At 32.9% G+C, this 18,441-nt stretch overlaps 1 protein-coding gene and 1 long non-coding RNA gene across 2 annotated transcripts in view; both read right to left on the bottom strand.

Annotated features, from left to right (window-relative positions):
• The window catches only part of LOC140670977 (uncharacterized), a 55,910-nt gene that overhangs the window by 15,436 nt on the left and 22,033 nt on the right, over positions 1-18,441 (bottom strand). The gene's annotated exons all lie outside the window — the stretch shown is intronic.
• On the bottom strand, positions 413-2,059 carry LOC140671298 (uncharacterized). The gene has a single exon (XM_072902556.1). It carries the CDS (start codon positions 2,057-2,059, stop codon positions 512-514), a length of 1,548 nt encoding a protein of 515 aa, XP_072758657.1. The 3' UTR covers positions 413-511.

The following is an 18,441-nucleotide window of genomic DNA, read 5'->3' as shown; positions in this document are numbered from 1 at the left end:
GCGATTGGTGGTGTAAATTTCAGGTGATACAAGATGATATTTTTACGTATTAATTTAGATTTGATAATCGGTAATTTCGGGGATGTTGTCTTCTCGCGCCCTGATCATTGTTCTCGCTACACTGAAGTGTTTCATTATCTTTGACAGGTATCGCAAGAGTAATTTCCTGTAGTGTGGTTGTTACACGTAGTTGTGCGTTATAGTTGGTTACATTATTATTAAAACAGTTATTGAAATAATGAGTACAGCCTTCTCTAGGTATACAACATAATCTGAAAATGTTAACGCATTTATATATTAGTGAACATTTTATGAATATATATATGGTGACTAATATCAAAATACTATATATTATATAATAGAACCAACTCATAGTACTTCCATATAGATTTATTGTTCGATGATGCTTACTTATTTCGTCTGCTTCCTTATATAGTTCATTCAGGCTACAGCTTGCTGCTTTTAATAAATTAATGTGGTCCAAATGAGATACTTTACCGATATTTAATAATTAAAGTTCCGAAACATTTATGTTCTTCTTTTTGATGTCCTCGCATAATTTTTTTGTGCTTAGATTAACGTTTGGGATAAAATCTTTTTCGATAGTGTCTATTATATTAATGGTTCGACTATGTAGTAAAATATTATCTGAAATAGTATCGTATTTTCGAGATAATGTGATTATTCCATTCGAATGCAACTGTGTCCGACGTGGTTTGTCATCTGGACATAAAATGTGAAGAGTTTCCTCATGCGGTGCTGAATAAATCCAAGAATTCGCGGATTTCAATTGGTACCAAACAGTATTATGAAGTTTCATTAAACGTATATCACATTCTTTTAATATGTTATCTAATCTGGCTGATCTTAACAGTTCTGACTCGCAATTATGAATACCCGTAATCTGGAATAATAAATTTGTTTGTTTACAGATCATCGCGTTATTAACCTTGTTGCATTTCGCTATGTCTTGATCTGTTAAATGTGTATATCGTAGTTTATCGGTTCTAAGTCCCATATATGTGTACGTTGGATTGATAAATGCGTAAACATTTTCTTCATTGTTTTTGATAGGTAATGAAATTACATTATATAAAGTAAAGTCGCTTTCGTCAAGTAATGGAATTTCGATGATATAAACTAACCTATGGTTTTTATAAAATACATTTAAGTTACTAGAATCAATTAGATTATTAAATTGATTAAGTACTAGTGTTACAGGTAATCTTCTGTTGTTTATCATATGATGCGAATCTTTTAAATTATTAAACAGTTCTTTGGGAGATAGTATTTTAGGATGGAGTAATCCTCGGCGTGCTAATAATATAGCGTCGGTAAGTATTTCTAGTTCCAATTCATATTCGAGCATCATTTCAGCACATTCTAGTAAATATGAATATATTTTTGTGTTTATTTCCGTTTCAGTTAGTTTATTAGAGTTTTGTAACATGTGTGCCTTTAATGTGTTTAAATTAAAATCGATTTCTTTAAATTTTTGATTATTTGCTATAAAAGCATTACTAAAGTTATTAATAGTTGATTGCATAATACTGATTTGTTTTTTATATAGATTTGCTAATTGTTTTGAATTATTATAAACAAGATCTATCTGTTCGTTATAATAATCAGCATCATATGAATCTAATGTGCCAAATAAGATCTTCGAAATTTGTCCTATAAAATTAAAAACGCCTTGCTTGACTTTCGCACTGCGGTTATTAAGAGGTTTATCGTCGAATCGTCCTATCATATCATTAAGAATTTCTCTGTCTGCTTTTATTGCTGTTAATTTTCGTTCAATGCATTGCAATTCTTGTAAACCTGAACGTGATATGTTGTTTCCGTAGAGATTATAGCATAAAATCTCGATCTTATGTATGTAAAATTTGAGTATATTTTCCTTTTCTTCTAACGGTGCAAAGTTGACATAACTAATGAATTTCCAATAGTCTCTAAAAATAAGAAGATTACCGATACTTTCAAAGTAGAGTCCGGGTAGGTATGCTAATGGTTGATTGGTAAAGGCCTCGAAAGAGTTTGAACTAATTGGCATCATCATTCTGTAATGGGAAATATACGCGTTTCAGTTTATTAACATGTAAAATTTTATTTGTTGCCTCTCTTAATTTCATAATTAACGTCATTTATTTTGCGTATAACTTGAAATGGTCCATCATATTGATCTGTCAATTTTCTACTACCAGTTCTGATTGTTTCGTGAAGTACATAAACGTATTCTCTCGGATCTAATATTAAAGGTTTCACGCGTCTATCATAATATTGTTTCGCGGATTCTTTTGCTTTCTGGAAATTTTCCTCCGCGCACTTTTTTAAATAGGATAATCTATCAACCAAATCTGCAAGAAATTCTCTATGTGTAATTCCCTGTCATGGTTTGCTGAGTTTAGAGGGTAATCGTGGTTTACGACCAAAAATTAATTCGTAAGAAGATATCTTTGTCCCTTCATGATACGAGGTGTTATATGAAAACATCGCGGCATTTAGAGATGAATCCCAGTGACTTTGTTGTTGGTTAATATAAGGCTTTAAATATTCAGCTAACACGTGGTGTGAGCGTTCCAACGATCCGTTTGATTGCGGATGATAAACGCTAGTTTTAACCTGTTTCATTTTAAAGATTCTTGCAATTTTCTTTATTTCACCTGAGATATTACTACCTTGATCAGACAATAATTCCTCTGGCGAACCAAAAGTGTAGATATATTTATTAACAATTATATTAGCTATGGTTGTGCTGTTTGTGTCAGGTAACGGATACGCTGTGCAGAATTTCGTCAATTGGTCTTGTGTAGTTAATATATATTTATTATCATTTTCTGTTTCTGGTAAGGGCTCTACAATATCTATTGCGACTTTTTGAAATGCTTCATGTGGCGTATCAGTAATTAACATAGCAGCTCTTGTTTTTACACGGACCAATTTTCGTTTTTGGCAATCTTGACATGCTTTTATATAGTTTTTAACATCTTGTTTCATACCATCCCATGAATAATATTGCTGTATTCGTTTTAAAGTTTTAGTGACACCTTTATGGCCGCCGATTCTTGGGTTGTGTAGTTCTTTGAGTATGTCTTGTTTCAAGTGTGGATCCCTAATCTCGTTAGTTAAAGATTCGAGTAAAAATATTTGTATTGGTGTGTCTTTGAATAAGTATTTAATCATTTGAGTTATTTTTATTCTATTAGTAGTGTCTCCTATGGGTGCTATTGATATTATTTTTTGATTGTTTTCTATAATATTCTTTTAATTTGACTAAACAATTGAAAATAGTTTCTGGATTTGTAGATGCTTGTTTATTTTCCCGCGTAATTAGATTTATTTCGATTGAATGTTTCTTTTTTTTATTATATCGATGTTTCCTAGTGTTAAATCCTCGGCTTTATTATCATTGGTTTTAGACAACGTAATTTTTATTTTAGGAGAAGGGATTGCTTCTGTTACTAATAATCCTTTTATTTTACCCGAAGTTTGTGGAGTGATATTATCTGTTTTCCATAGTGAATCATTTAATGCGTGTTGTAAGAGTAAACTATAAATAGGATTTTCGTTATTACTGCTCGAAGCTTTAGCTTGTAAAACTGATATTTGAGGTATTCTAGAAAGAGCATCCGCATTAGTTTCGTTTCCCTTCTTTATATAGAACTTCATAATCGTATTCTTCCAGTTTTAATCGCCAACGCATTAAACGAGATGATCTTTAACATTAAAAAGCCAAACTAATGGTTTATGATCAGTAATTATTTTAAATCTTTTACCATATAAGTATGGTCGAAAATGCTTTGTTGTCCATACGATGGCTAAGAGTTCTTTTTCCGTAGTGTCGTAATTACGTTCTGCTTTATTGAGCGTTCTAGAAGCAAAGGCGGTTGGAAGATCATTTCCTATCTTTCCTTGTGATAAAATTGCACCGATTCCTTCATCGCTAGCATCCGTAGTTAATATAAATTCTTTATTAAGATCTGGATATTGCAAAATAGGCTCACTTGACAATAATTGTTTAATTTTTTCAAAATTTATTTGCTGTCGCATTTCCCATTTAAATGGTATATTTTTCTTAAGAAGTGACGTAAATGGATGAGTAAGCGAGCTAAAATCTTTGATAAAACGTCGATAATAACCAACGAGGCTTAAGAATTGTCTAAGTTTTTTATGATTTCTTGGAACGGGATATTATTTTACTGCTTGCACTTTTTCTGGATTAGGTTTTACTCCTTTGTCTGAAATTATATGGCCTAAATAAATCAATTCTTTTTTGAAAAATTCGCATTTATCTGGTTGCAAGCTAAGACCGGCTTCTCTTAATCGTTCAAAAAGTTGATTAAGTTTTTGTTTATGTTCTTCTAAAGATTCCGCATAAATGACAATATCGTCTAAATAAACAAAACAAACATTTACTTGTAAACCTGCTAAAACATTATCTATTAAACGTTGGAATGTTGCAGGGGTATTCTTCAATCCGAAGGGCATCTTTTTATATTCAAAATGACCGTTAGGTGTGCTAAAAGCTGTCTTTATTGAATCTTGGGGACTTATCGGAATTTGGTGAAAACCCGACGCTGTATCAAAACACGAAAAATATCTGGCTTTTCCCAATTGATCTAAAATGTCTGTTATATTAAACAAGGGATAAGCATCACCGATAGTTTTATCATTTAATTTACGAAAATCTATCACTAATCTCCATCTTTTGTTACCATTAGCATCCGCTTTCTTTGGTACCACTCATAATGGTGAATTAAATGGTGAAAGAGACGGTTGAATAATATCTTGTAATTCAAGTAATTTGTTAATTGTTTAATCTCCTCCTTGTGGATAGGTGGCTATCTATATTGTTTAACGGCTATAGGAGCGTTATCCGTAGTAGGGATAGAATGTGCGATTCGATTTGTTCCTTTTAATTTGTCTCCCGGTAAATGAAATATGTCGTTATAATTTTCTATCGTAGGTAATATAGAAAGTTGTTCTTCATTTAAGTGATTTATTCTTAGATTTTCCTTCAATAGTCTTAATCTGTCTGTTAGATTATTTGACATCACCTAATTAATTACGCACACAGGGCTGTCCCTCGGGCTCGTGTTAATTAACACTGGCTCTACGTCGATTATGGGTGTCTCGATATTCAATTCTTTTTCTGTCGTATTAATTACATATGTATGTATATTACCGTTAATTACTTTTACGATGCTATCTATAAGAAATACGCCGTTTGATATTTCTTGTCGATTTATTAATCCGTCATTAATATTATTTTGTTTAGCTTTAATTATACATGGGCATATGCTTCTAGCCGGTAATGTTGACATATTACTATATTCTAATAAATATTTTTATTATTATTTCGTATAGTAACCGTTTGTTTTTCAAAGTCTATTTTTGCATTTTTGAGGCGTAAAAAGGTTGATCCGATAATTCCTTGTTCTCTCAATGGAAATTTACTCGGTACTACGTGAAATTCATGATTGCCGTTTTCTGAATTTAGGTATACAGTTCCAAAAGATTGCTATTTTTCTTCCGTTATACTCTGTATTTCGACTTTTCTATCTTGATATACTAATGTGTCTCGGAGCAAGGCATTCGCTTTAATAATGTTTATGTCAACACCCATATCTAATAAGAATTTGTCCGTTGGATTTCTAAGCTCGCCGAAAGAGATTGAGATGACGTTTCGGGAATTTGTTCGAATTGTGTATGTTCGAGCTCTGTTTCGATCAGGTGGATCGGATTCCACGGCTCGATGATTGGCCCTGGCGTTGCACACCTGTCGCTTGGTCTTGATAGTTTAAATTATTGTTAGGTTGATTATTACTATTATTATGGCGATAATTATTTGAATTACCTGATCTATACCGATTATCGTTATTTTGCCCGTTATTTATTTAGTGTCTATTGGTTTGTACATTAAATCTATTTCCAGAATTATTGTAGAAATTTGGCACAGAATTAAATTCACGTCTATTATAATTATATTGAAAATTTGGATTTGAATTTCCGTTTTGGTTCTGTGTATGAAAAATTTTTCTCCTGCATTCATTTTCAGAATGTCCGATTTTTTTACAATAATTACAAGTTATAGTTTGAACATTAGATTTATTAACTTTAAATCTTTCTGCGTATTATTGTGATTATCGTATGAATGTGACTGCACTTTCTATTGCTTCTTCTAATGTATTAAATTTCTGTGCTAAGAGATGTTGTCCGATATGTTTGTGTAATCCGCCCAAAAAGTTATCTATTAATTTATTAGTGGCAAAAACTCTTAATTCTGTTCTTGCTGCTGGATCAGGATAATTAGAAATTGCAGTAATCATTTCAAAATTTAATTTCCTTACTTTGGTAATATAATTTTCAATGGATTCATCTCTATTTTGCCTGATTATTTATTTCGAGTTCCCAATGATCAAAAGTTTCGCTATTGCTGAATTCTTTTTCCAACGCGCTACATAATTCGTCGAGATTCGTTATCGGATATAAGGATTTAACTAGTTCGGCTTCGTCTGTTAATTTTGTTTGGAGGATTGCTCTGAAAAAGAAGGTTCTTTCGACCGGTTCGACTAATTCGAGAATTCCTTTACAGTCGGATATAAATTGATGTGTTGAGATATTTTTGTCGTTAAAACTGGTAAAAGTGTTAAACTATTTCGAACAGAAAAATAACTATTATTTGACGAAACAGAGGATCTACGACTGTGGCTTGTCTCGTCTTGGTTTTGCGTAAAATCTGATCGTTTATGATTATCGATTTTACCTTAATGTAAATTTAAATTCTAAGCTGCTGTTTCTTAAACTACTATTTTTTAAACTATCTTCTTCGGAACTATCTGTACTATAATGCGTTTTAGGATTTCTTGTAATTCATTAGCTTACAGTAATACGGCGTATAACATCATTGCTGGGGGCTGGGGAATGTTTGATGCTGCTCCAAGATGCTGTTGACTCGAAGTCCGATGAAGTAGTCCTTTTCCGTGTCGGCCATCCACGGAGTTTCGTTGTTGTCGTTCTCTCGGAAAGGTTCCGGGATGCTTCGTCTTCTTCTTCGCTCGTTGTATTTCCGCAGCGTCTGCCTGACCTTTTACCTTGTATATTAAGCAGTGATTTGCCAAGGTTTTATCGGTAAGTAGACCACGAAATTATTGCACCTATTGCTGCACTTGTTAAACAGGAACAGTTAGCGTTAGTCTTCGGTCTTCTACCTCAATGTTGCGGCTTGTAAGGTTTTCTCGAATTCAGACTTCTCCGCTCGTATTCTTCTTTCGTGCTTTATTTCGACTTCGTACTTTACGTAAATAACGAAGTGAAAATGTTGGTAACGATTTATCTTCTGGATAACTGGGTACCGCTGCCACCAATTGTTACGTGCTGAACGTGACGTAATGAATAAAAAGGTACAGTTATCTAGTTACAAGACTTTATTTGGCGCAATGTTACAAGTCGAAGGTGTTCTCAGAGAGAGACGACTTAGAACTGACTACTTTTATATCGCTGGACCTTCATTTTCCCCACATGCAAATAAAGTCGTGTGGCATCTCGAATTGATGCGCTTATCGCTTAACTGAAAGAGATATCTCGCGAAAAGATATTAAGAGTTCTGTGGATTATGCACATCTAGCGTGAGAAACTGCTGTCTCTTAACAAGACAACTATTCGTGAAATATTTGCGTGGGAAAGTTGCGGTACATAACAGAGAGCATTCGCATAAACAGAGTAATAACGACACGTCGTTTACCTGTTTTGCTAACCTTCAGCTCGCTCGACCGAGTTACTCGTCGATAAGACTTTTGACATCGGAACAGTTTTTGTTACGCCCTTCGTCTGACCCATCTTTTCCACTGGCCTGGACGTAACAATATATTTTAACGTAAAAATTGAAATATTTTGTAAAGTATTTGTTTTTGAATAAACTTATTTTAATATTTTTGTACAAAAAGTCGTAAACTGTATTCTTGACTTCAAAGAATTTATGTAGAAAAATTATCTTTTTAATTTATCTTATTATTGTTACCACATCTAATATACACAGTGTGTATATGTGTATATATATGTGAAAGTTGGAGGATTAAATAAACTTTTCACTTGTCTTTGATTTCGAAAATTATATCCTTTCGATCTGATTTGATACATTTATTTTTTGTAATGTAATAATGATTTGTTTATCGCAAGCGACACAACTGTATGGATCATTGATAAATTGATTCCACTTGAAAGCTTTATTGCACGAGCACAACCATAGACGCTTCGATTATGAAGTTATAATATTATTCACGATAATGCACAAAATGTTTGAAATGTAAATCCTATCAATAATATTAATTGTCATAATTAATATTTCTTAACTCTTAAATAATCGTTTATTTTTCAAATGTAGCACATTGTAATTTGAAAAGTCATAAACTTTATTTTCTATTAAAAATACTTTTCATGAAACACCTTTGTAAAGTTGAACATTTGCAATTACAATCTTAAATTGGAAATTTGGAATTAAAATCAAAATACAGCATTTTGTACTCAATTCGATCTAGTGACAATATTTTTGGTATGTGAAAATTTGCACGTTTCGCTGATTTATTGTTTACGACATTATGCAAATAGATACACGTTTAGTAGAACAAATACTTTCGAAGGAAAGTAGAAATAAGCATATTAAAAATAAATGCATGTATGATTATGGCCAAAAAAATGCAATACTGTAATATAAAGAAAAATAACCATAAAATTATTTTTGCAATTTTCACTTTTTAATGTTAAGAGTTTCTCGACTATGACTACATTTATAAAAATATTTGTTCTTGGAAAAAATCATATATCGGATAAATTATAAAAATTTTAAAATGTAAATTTTAAATATTCTTGTGAAACTCTATTAAAAAATTAAACAATAAAGTACTTACAAAAATTGTATTACATTAATCTTTAGCGAATTCGGTCGTTTGCACTGACTCTGCTCTAGTGCTGCCATGACATAGTGCGAGTGTACAACTATTTCTGTGTAGCATTAGAAAAATGTGATCAGTCTTGGTGCAACATTAACTTACAAACTTGTAAAAAGAAGTCTATAATCGACTTAAAATTCAAACTAAATGTCAACTTATTGTTGATTAATAATCTATGACTATATAAATGACTTGATTATAGTCGGTTGTCAGTCAATAAATTGATTTTACGTCAACTTTCAGTCAAGCACTCAGCACCCTTCGATTATATTTTGTTATAGCCTAATAGGCTACAACCAATATGCTAGTAAGTAAGAACCGAACGATTGCGAAATAAGAGAAGTTCTGCATACCGCGACTGGAGCAGTAACCGGGCGTATCACTGACTTAGCGATCCGCGCGCGGAACTCGATACGGGAAGCCGGAACACCGCGGCAAGGATTGCGAAAGGATACAAGCGAGGAATTCCGGCCTTTGGACCCGCTGCGCTTGCACTCGTCGCGGAGTTGGGCAACCCGATCAATTCTTGCACAGTCACGAAATAATATAAAAAACCCACCCGCACTTAGGCGGGCGAGCAGTCGTAAAGTGAATCAAGAATAATCAACTGCAGCGGGCAGTCGTGAAGTCGCAACGAGAATAACAAGTTCTGTAACGGGCAATCAGAGAAGCAAAGTGTTAGTCAACGCCGCAGCTAATCAAGGGAAAAACCGCCAACGCCGTCGTAGGATATACGCATTGTACTACCGAAAATTTGGTAAAAGAAATATATTCTGTTAAACTTGCTACACAAAGGCTAAATCAATTTAAAATACGCTATCCTGCGCCCTGAGTCCTGCCACCCTTCGCAGATTCCGAACCCAGTGCCGCCCCGCGGCACAACAATTTTCAGAAAATATTACCAGAGTAGACTCTGTCATCGAAGAATATCAGTCCAAACTTTCTCCGGTTATATTTTCAGAAAATATCATCGGAGCAGATCTGTCACCCAAGAGCGATAATCTCATCCTAGAAATAATGGACTAAATGTTTACTTTAAACAATCAATTTTAAATTAATTAAAAAAGTTATCAACCGGCGAACACTTATTTGTGCTGTGTGGGATACAACTTTATGTAACGCGTTTTTGATGTACCTCAGACATTATTGTAACTTTGACTCATTTCGACACACACACATTATTCATTTCGATTGTTTGATTGACTGATTATAGATACAAATCTACGAATTTTTAAAAAAAATCCAATTACTCCAACGAATGTTATCTTTGACTTCAAAACATTAACAACGAACAATGGACCACGTTATTCTGACATTATTGATGAGCGTATCACACCGAACGATAATAAACAAATTGCGTTATATGGTCCGCGATAAATTGTTTCTTTTATATTACTCATAATTATGTATCGTCTGAAACATTAACTATTGTCCTTTAGAGTTATCTTCTTTTTCCGATGTAGTTTATGATTGTTTAGCGCTGAAGATGGCTTGAAGACAAGCCGAAACGTACGCGTTTTTTACACTTTTGTTCAACTAAACTTAACTTTTTAATATTGTATGCACAAAACACGACATTTATATCTTTATATTATTGTTTCCTTCAATCTATATTTTATCCTTTGTTTTCGTGCTTATCAAATACTTCTAGCTCTCCAATGCCTAGAATTAAAATATTGATATATAATTATAATAGAAGCGACTCGAATTGATGCAGGAATGCATCGCGACCGAAGTGATAATCGCGCGAGCCGCTGACGAAGCGAGCCACGCGCGCCCGAGACCGAGCGCGAACACGAGACCGGAAAGCGCTCTCGGAGACGCACCGGAAAGGTGTCGCCGAATTGCAAAAAGTACAAGCAAGGAAATTCGACTTTGAACTTGCTCGCCTGCACTACAACGCGAACCCGTGAATTCAGCAACATAACCATATTTGGTCATGTTGCTAAGGGATCCCCTCCGAAAAAACATGCAGTTCGGAGGGAAGAACAGCACCCGCCGCGATGAAGCGACGGGCAGTCGTTGATTAGATCCTAACGAGTAATAATCGTCACGGGCAGCTGTTGACCAGATTCAACAGAGTCATACACGAATAACTAAGAGATATACGCGTGCCTGAGATAAGTCGACGCGTATCAGGCTATCTGTACGACAGTGTATACGAGAGATACCGCTCTCTCATTCTAACCGATAGTAAACGCGAGTGGTACACCGTTCGCTGAGAGCAGTGATTAACCATCATATTGTTGAAATTAATTTAATATTATTTATTATCAAAAAATAAAGAAAATAGTCCAAAGAAAATAAAAATCATTAAAATAAAGGGAAGCAACTGCCCGCTGTATCCCCGGAATCCTGGCACGATTCCGCAAAATCCTGTGCCCCCTTCCGGAGGCACAACACACATCTGCATTTTGTTTAACAATAAATTATATTTATTTGAGTTCCTTTTATTCCGCTATATTTTTTGGAACAGCGCATGCGCGAAGAGAGAGAGAACGCTGGTACACTCCTTATTTCTATCGCAGTCCGATTACTTGCTCGGGCACATTTTTCTTAGGAGGGGGTAGGCAATGCTCCGTCTATTCTTCATATAAGTTTATGAGGCGACCCAATGTTCTCCAGGTCGATTGTGGTTGTCGGTGTTAACGACGATGGTTATCGACCTCGTCTACACCCTCGGAACTCTGTCGGCAGGATAGACTCCCACATGTCTGGCATCGAGATGTTGCAGTGCTTGTAGAATTTCGCGAGAGTTCATTTCTTTGCTCTAAAGATGAACGAACGTACGATATTATTTGAATAACGTCGGCATTTATCTTTTTTGGTAGTGAGTTTTCGTCTATGCCGTCCTGTATCTTCAGATTTTCAAAGTCAGTATGCGTGGGACTGTTAGTTATTTCAAACTTCTCTCTATTCGGCAACATCGATGATTCTGGTTTCGCGAATATCTCTTCTTTTTCAATTGGCTGTTCGATTTTCTGCAGGTTTTTTTTCTCTATTTCATTAAACATTTTAATATTATCATTTATATCGTAAGACTCATAATCTCTGATATCGATTTCGTAGTCGTCTTCGTCCTCCTCGACTATTTCCCAATTTTCGTCAGTATTACAAGTAGTTTGAGTACTAAGTGAGGCGTTGCTGGCACTTTCGCTTTGCCCTTTGCTGAGCATATCTCTGGGCATCAGCTTCGAGTCGTTGAGACCTTGCGTCGTCATTTTCATTGACCCTTTGCTGAGCATGTCTCTGTGCATCAGCTTCGAGTCGTTAAGATCTTTTCTCCGAACTCTCAATTTTTCGTGAGCGCTTGCTTTTGCGACTTACTTTATAAAAATTTCCGCCTTTTCTCTTTTGAGACATATTTGCTTACGTCGTACCGTATATATAAGTATATTTTACGAAATGTTATATAAAACAATACGTTATTTTTCAAATATATAATTTTAATTATTTGTTATAATCTATAAGTATCGTCCGTCTGTCTGTATGACAGCGAACTACTTCCACATTTGTGGACCGATTCCCACGAAATTGGTACCAAAATATTGCAAATTATTCTTATAATTGATATATATTTAATAAAGAAATTACTTTACCTTATAAAGTAATAATATTGCTCGAAGTACGTCAGAATTTTTGTTTTACGATTTCCGACAGCCTTTGTCGAATTTCTGTGCCATCCGAAAGTCATGCTTGTTGGTGTTAATATTAAAGTGTCAGTAATCATTACATAATATATAAATCTTTTTTTTCAAAAAATAGTTTTATTTAAGAAATATAATTAGTTACCTTTGACAGCGACTGCAGACCGATATTTTTCTCGCGTACTTTTCCATAGGGGGGTTAGAAGGGAACTCGGAAATTTAGTAATTTCAAATTGAAAATGCATTTTATTGTCGTCAAAACGTAATCGATATGTATTATTTTTTTATGAGATGTCAATTAGATTTCAATACGTCGTTTTTTGTAGTGCACAAAAAGAAATTACTTTATCTTATAAAACAATAATATTGCTCGAAGTACGTCAGAATTTTTATTTTACCATTGACAGCGACTGCAGATCGATATATTTCTCGCCTACTTCTCTATAGGGGGGTTAGAAGGGAACTCGAGAATTTAGTAATCTCGAACTAAGAATGCATTTTATCGTCGTCAAAACGTGATCGATATGTATTATTTTTTTATGAAATGTTAATTAGATTTCAATGCGTCGTTTTCTATAGTGCACAATTAATTGTTCTAACAAAAAAATTAATTTTTGCTATAATCGACATACGGCTTTCCAGCCTTTAAATTTCTATGTTAATTTATTGTTTTTAATAATAATATTTTAATTTGTTTCTAATAATAATATTTATTGATAATATGTATGTATATATAGATATCTATATAAATATATAGATAATTTAAAATATATATATATAGATTATAAATATTTAGATGATGTAAAATATCTATATATAAACTATAAATATTTAGATGATGTAAATTTATATATAAATTATAAATATTTAAATGATGTAAAATGTTTTCATACATTAAATTTTTAATTTTTTATTCTTTTTATAATTTTTCTCTTTACGTTTTTTAATTTCTTTTTTATCTTTCTCCTTTTTTTCTTCATTTTTCTTTTCCTCCTCTTGTTTTTCAAATTCTATTGCTGCTTTAATGAACAAATGATCTAATCCATCTTCAAGCACTAAAATTTTAAAGAATAAGAAGAATATGAAATATACAATAAATCTATATATATACAGGGTGTCCGGTAATAACTGCCTCACCGCTCATATACAGGTAGAGCAGGTCAAACTGAGGTAGAAAAATCCTCTACCATTTTTCGATTTTCGAAATAATTATCGAGAAATTAATTAAAAAAGATCGACGAATCCGCGCGAGTAAAAAGCGCGCGGCGAGAAGGCCGTCCCACCGCTACGCAGTTACTAGGCGCGCTACTCATACGCATCCATTTCCAGTCGTAGACCGCTCCTCCATTCAATGAGCGCCTAGTAACCGCGTAGCAATCGGATGGGCCTTCTCGCCGCGCGCTTGTACTCGCCCAGATTTGTCAATCTTTGTTAATTAATTTCTTGATAATTAGTTCGAAAATCGAAAAATGGTAGAGGACTTTTCTACTCAGTTTGACCTGCTTTACCTGTATATGAGCGGTGAGGCGGTTATTACCGGACACCCTGTATATACACAGATCGGTTATTTTGGGGACCTATTTTTTCTGATTAAGATGACAGTTGTTTTCAGTGCGTAATTAACTATTGATTAACGTATTTTATATGTACTCAATATATGATGCGTAATAATGGATATACGTACGAATAAATATATAGTGATTACTTCGGGGACTTTATATATATATTGATCATTTTAGAGTATTTTATATTTTAACTTATTTTAACTATAGTATAGTACATTTTGGTTTCAGTTTCGAACAGAATAAGAATAAAATCACATAGTTATCTTTAAGAAAACATATAGTTATCTTTAAGAAAAAATCTGAATTTGCAACTAGTAGTTACACATTTTTACTTTAACATAATTATGTGTTTTAATTACGCCAATTGATTTGTCTCATTATTCTGTGCATAAAAGTGTTAGGGTAAGATAATCGAGAAATGAATATTTTACGAGATATCTTGTATTATATGTCAAAATATTGCAACTTTAAAGCCTTATAACTCGAAAAGTGTTTAATGAAAAAACATTTTATCGTTTTGGAAAGCTCTCGAGATAAGCTACAAAAATATGCAAAAATATATAGGGTGTTCCATTTAAAAAATTCAAAATGACCTTTACGTGTCCTTCATGTGACTCTTCAAGGTCAAACTAATAGCACCATCTTATGCTCCCCTAGAAACCATACAACTTTTGTCTGAAACATTTTTCTCAGAGACGTTTCGTTTTCAAGATATTTGACCGGTCCCATACTTTTCATACACCCTGTATAAAAGAAAAATACAATGATTTATAAAAATAATACCTCTACTGTATGCATAAAAGATGGTTAATTTTGAAGGAATGTTTTGATTGAATATACAGTTTTATTTCATATAAAAGTATTTCTAAGATTTCATATATTTTTATCTTATATTTATACAAGTTATATGTAATGATTATTTTTAAGACAATTTATAAGCATAATGATTATTTTGGAGACAACTAAATATATGTATACATACATATAATTAATGTAGAAAAATGGACATTATTATACATATTTATATATAGTAAGATAATATAATAATTTAAATTATTATATTAATTACATATTAAATAATATATTGTATACTACAATAATTATATTTTCTTTTTCTTCTTCTTTTTTATAATTATATCGATTATAATTAAATAATATATTGTTACGTTCGCCAATCGATCTCGTTAGATCTCCAACTCTTGCGCGTCGCAACCGGCACTCGCGAGCCACAAAATAAGTAACACCAATTATAAAAGAACGGAATTTTAATAGGAACACATCCAAACAATAATATACAGTAATAATGCACGTATTAATCCGAATCTAAGACAGAGCTGTCAATACGCGACCGCACTATTTGATAGCTGGCCAAGATCTAAGATGTCTGCCGTTATCCAGAAGACTCTCACGTCACTCGGGAGATAATCTTTATTTGTTATATATCGAGCGGGAAGGCATCACGACACAGGAAATGCAGGAACGGACAAAACACTATATATATATTATATATTGATTTTTATATTGTTAATACATAAATGTTAATAAATAAATATATGTGTATTAACTTACTGTTAATTAACAGTATTTATTAATTAACAGTAAGTTAATATACATATATTTATTTATTAACATTTTGCTTATATATTAACAATATAGAAGTTGTATATAATATATTATTTAATATATAATATAATAATTTAATACAAGTTATTATCTTACTACATATAAATATGTATAATATTTATGTGTAGTAAGTGTAATAATAATGGCCATTTTTTATACATTAATTATACATATGTATACATATATTTAGTTGTCCCCAAAATAATCATTATGTTTATCAATTGTCCTTAAAATAATCATTACGTATAACTTGTATGAATATAAGATAAATATATGTCGTAGGCAAATGGTTATTTTAGGAAAATAGCTTTTGACTAGGCAAATGCTATATGGCGTGTACGTACTAAAAAGTACATCTTAGAAAAAAACGCTTAGATTCCCATTTAAGCATAGGGGGATAGAGTGTAACAGGGCTTCGCCCCGTCCCCATAAAAAAATATAACAAAACTTGAGAGCGCAGAAACTACCAAGGCTGACAGTACAGCCTAGTCAAAAGCTATTTTCCTAAAATAACCATTTGCCTACGACATGTATATAAAATCTTGGAGACACCTTTATGTGAAATAAAACTGTATTCACATCAACATTCACAAAACATTCCTTCAAAATCAACTATCTTTTATGCACGTAATAGAAATATTATTTTTATAAATCATTATATTTATATTATTAAAATACTAGAACAACATAAGCGCACGCTACGCGCACATCATTTTTATGTTATTAAATATGTATATTATAAAAAATGAAATTAATTAGAAATTAATAAAATACTAAGAAAACGCACTATTGCTTAAATACATTATCTTACTATAATACAGGGTGTCCCATAATTCGCGCCCCACCCGTCAGGTGCAGGTAGAGGGGGTCAAACCGAAAAAGTCCTTTACCATTTTGCGATTTGCGCAATAATGATTAAACTACTAATTAAAAACGCTTAGCGTATGAACGCGCGTCGTATATAGCACTCAGCATTTGACTTGCTCTATCAGCCCTAGAGAGGTGGAGCGATTATTACCAGATACTTTGTACATATATCAAACTGAATATCTTGTACATTTTGTATTTATAATCTATGTTGCATATATACAGGGTGTCCCAAAACTCATAATTGACCTTTCAGGAGATGAAGGAGACTAAAATTCTGAGACGAAAGTTTCTGTGTCATTTTTTTCTCCGATCATTATTTACTGAGTTATTTAACACTTAAGTCAACGAATCCTGTGAGCCGGTATGTGCGCCAGCAGTGCCGCCTCAAGCGACGCGGCAGCTGTATACCTAATAGTCAAACTTTTTTATTTATTTCATTTGAATACTATTCTTTTTTATCAATTGATGAGTCAATTATGATTAAATGATAAAAGGCGTGAGAGAAAGAGAGAGAGAGAGAGAGAGAGAGAGAGAAACATAAAAAACATATCAAGAACATAAAAATTGATAAAATAGCAGACATTAGAAAAACATGTTTAACAATAAAAAACGTCATCGATCCGTACAATCGAGTCATTTAATGTTAATTATTTCACTGTTAAACATGTTTTTTTAATGTCTGCTATTTTATCAATTTTTATGTTCCTGATATGTTTTTCATGTTTCTCCTTCTCTCTCTCTCTCTCTCTCTCTCTCTCTCTCTCTCTCTCTCTCTCTCTCTCTCGCTCTCTCTCTCTCTCTCTCTTTCTCTCACGCCTTTTATCATTTAATCATAATTGACTCATCAATTGATAAAAAGAACAGTATTCAAATAAAATAAATAAAAAAGTTTGAGTATTAGGTATATATTCTTCCGTGTTGTTATTGGGAAGTTCTTTAATCATTTCGTTTTGTTTAAAATCTGATCTTGCTGTTTGACTTCTCGTTTGTATTTTATTTTGAGTAATCTGTGGTTCGGGAATTTTATTTAATTTTTCAAGTGTGCAGGGTAATGTATCTGTATTGATTGTTTGGTCTGTTTCGTTTATTTCGTATTCTATTTTATCTATCTCATCGTCTGTTTCGTTGTCTGAGAAGCGTAAAGTAAAATCGTCATCTTCTTCTTCTTCGTTATCTGCTTCATCTAACATTCTGGAAATTATTTCTGCGTCTCTTGGGTTATCTGGGTTTAAAATTTGATTTTTTATAATTTTACAATCTGTTCCTTGAAAATCTACAGGATTTCGTGATAATGCATCTGCGTTTACGTTAGTTTTCCCAGCTTTATATACGACATCGTAGTCGTATTCTGATAATTTTAATCTCCAGCACAGTATTCGCATATTTGCATCTTGCGCGTTCTTAAACCACATTAATGGTTTATGATCTGTAACTAGAGTGAATCTGTTTTCGTATAAATAAGGTCGAAAATGTTTAACGCAGTAAACGATAGCTAATGCTTCCTTCTCGTAAGTGTCGTATTTTAATTCATTGTTTGTTAAAGTTCGTGAGGTATATGCTATGGGCGATCTTTATTTATTTCTCCCTGCGATAATATGCCACCCGCGGCTATTCCAGAGGCGTCCGTAGTTAAAATAAACGGTTTAAAAAAGTCTGGATACTGTAATACCGGTTCTTCACATAATTTTTGTTTTAAAAATTGAAAAGATTCTTCTTGTAGAGGTGTCCATTCAAAGTGGGTATCGTTTTTCAATAATATTGTTAATGGTTTGGCAAATTGGGAAAAAT

The sequence above is a fragment of the Anoplolepis gracilipes genome, chromosome 11 (genome assembly GCF_047496725.1).
Source record: "Anoplolepis gracilipes chromosome 11, ASM4749672v1, whole genome shotgun sequence".
NCBI classification, from domain to species: domain Eukaryota; kingdom Metazoa; phylum Arthropoda; class Insecta; order Hymenoptera; family Formicidae; genus Anoplolepis; species Anoplolepis gracilipes.
The sequence above is the reverse complement of the archived record's forward strand: the minus strand, read 5'-3'. Positions and strand labels throughout refer to the sequence as shown.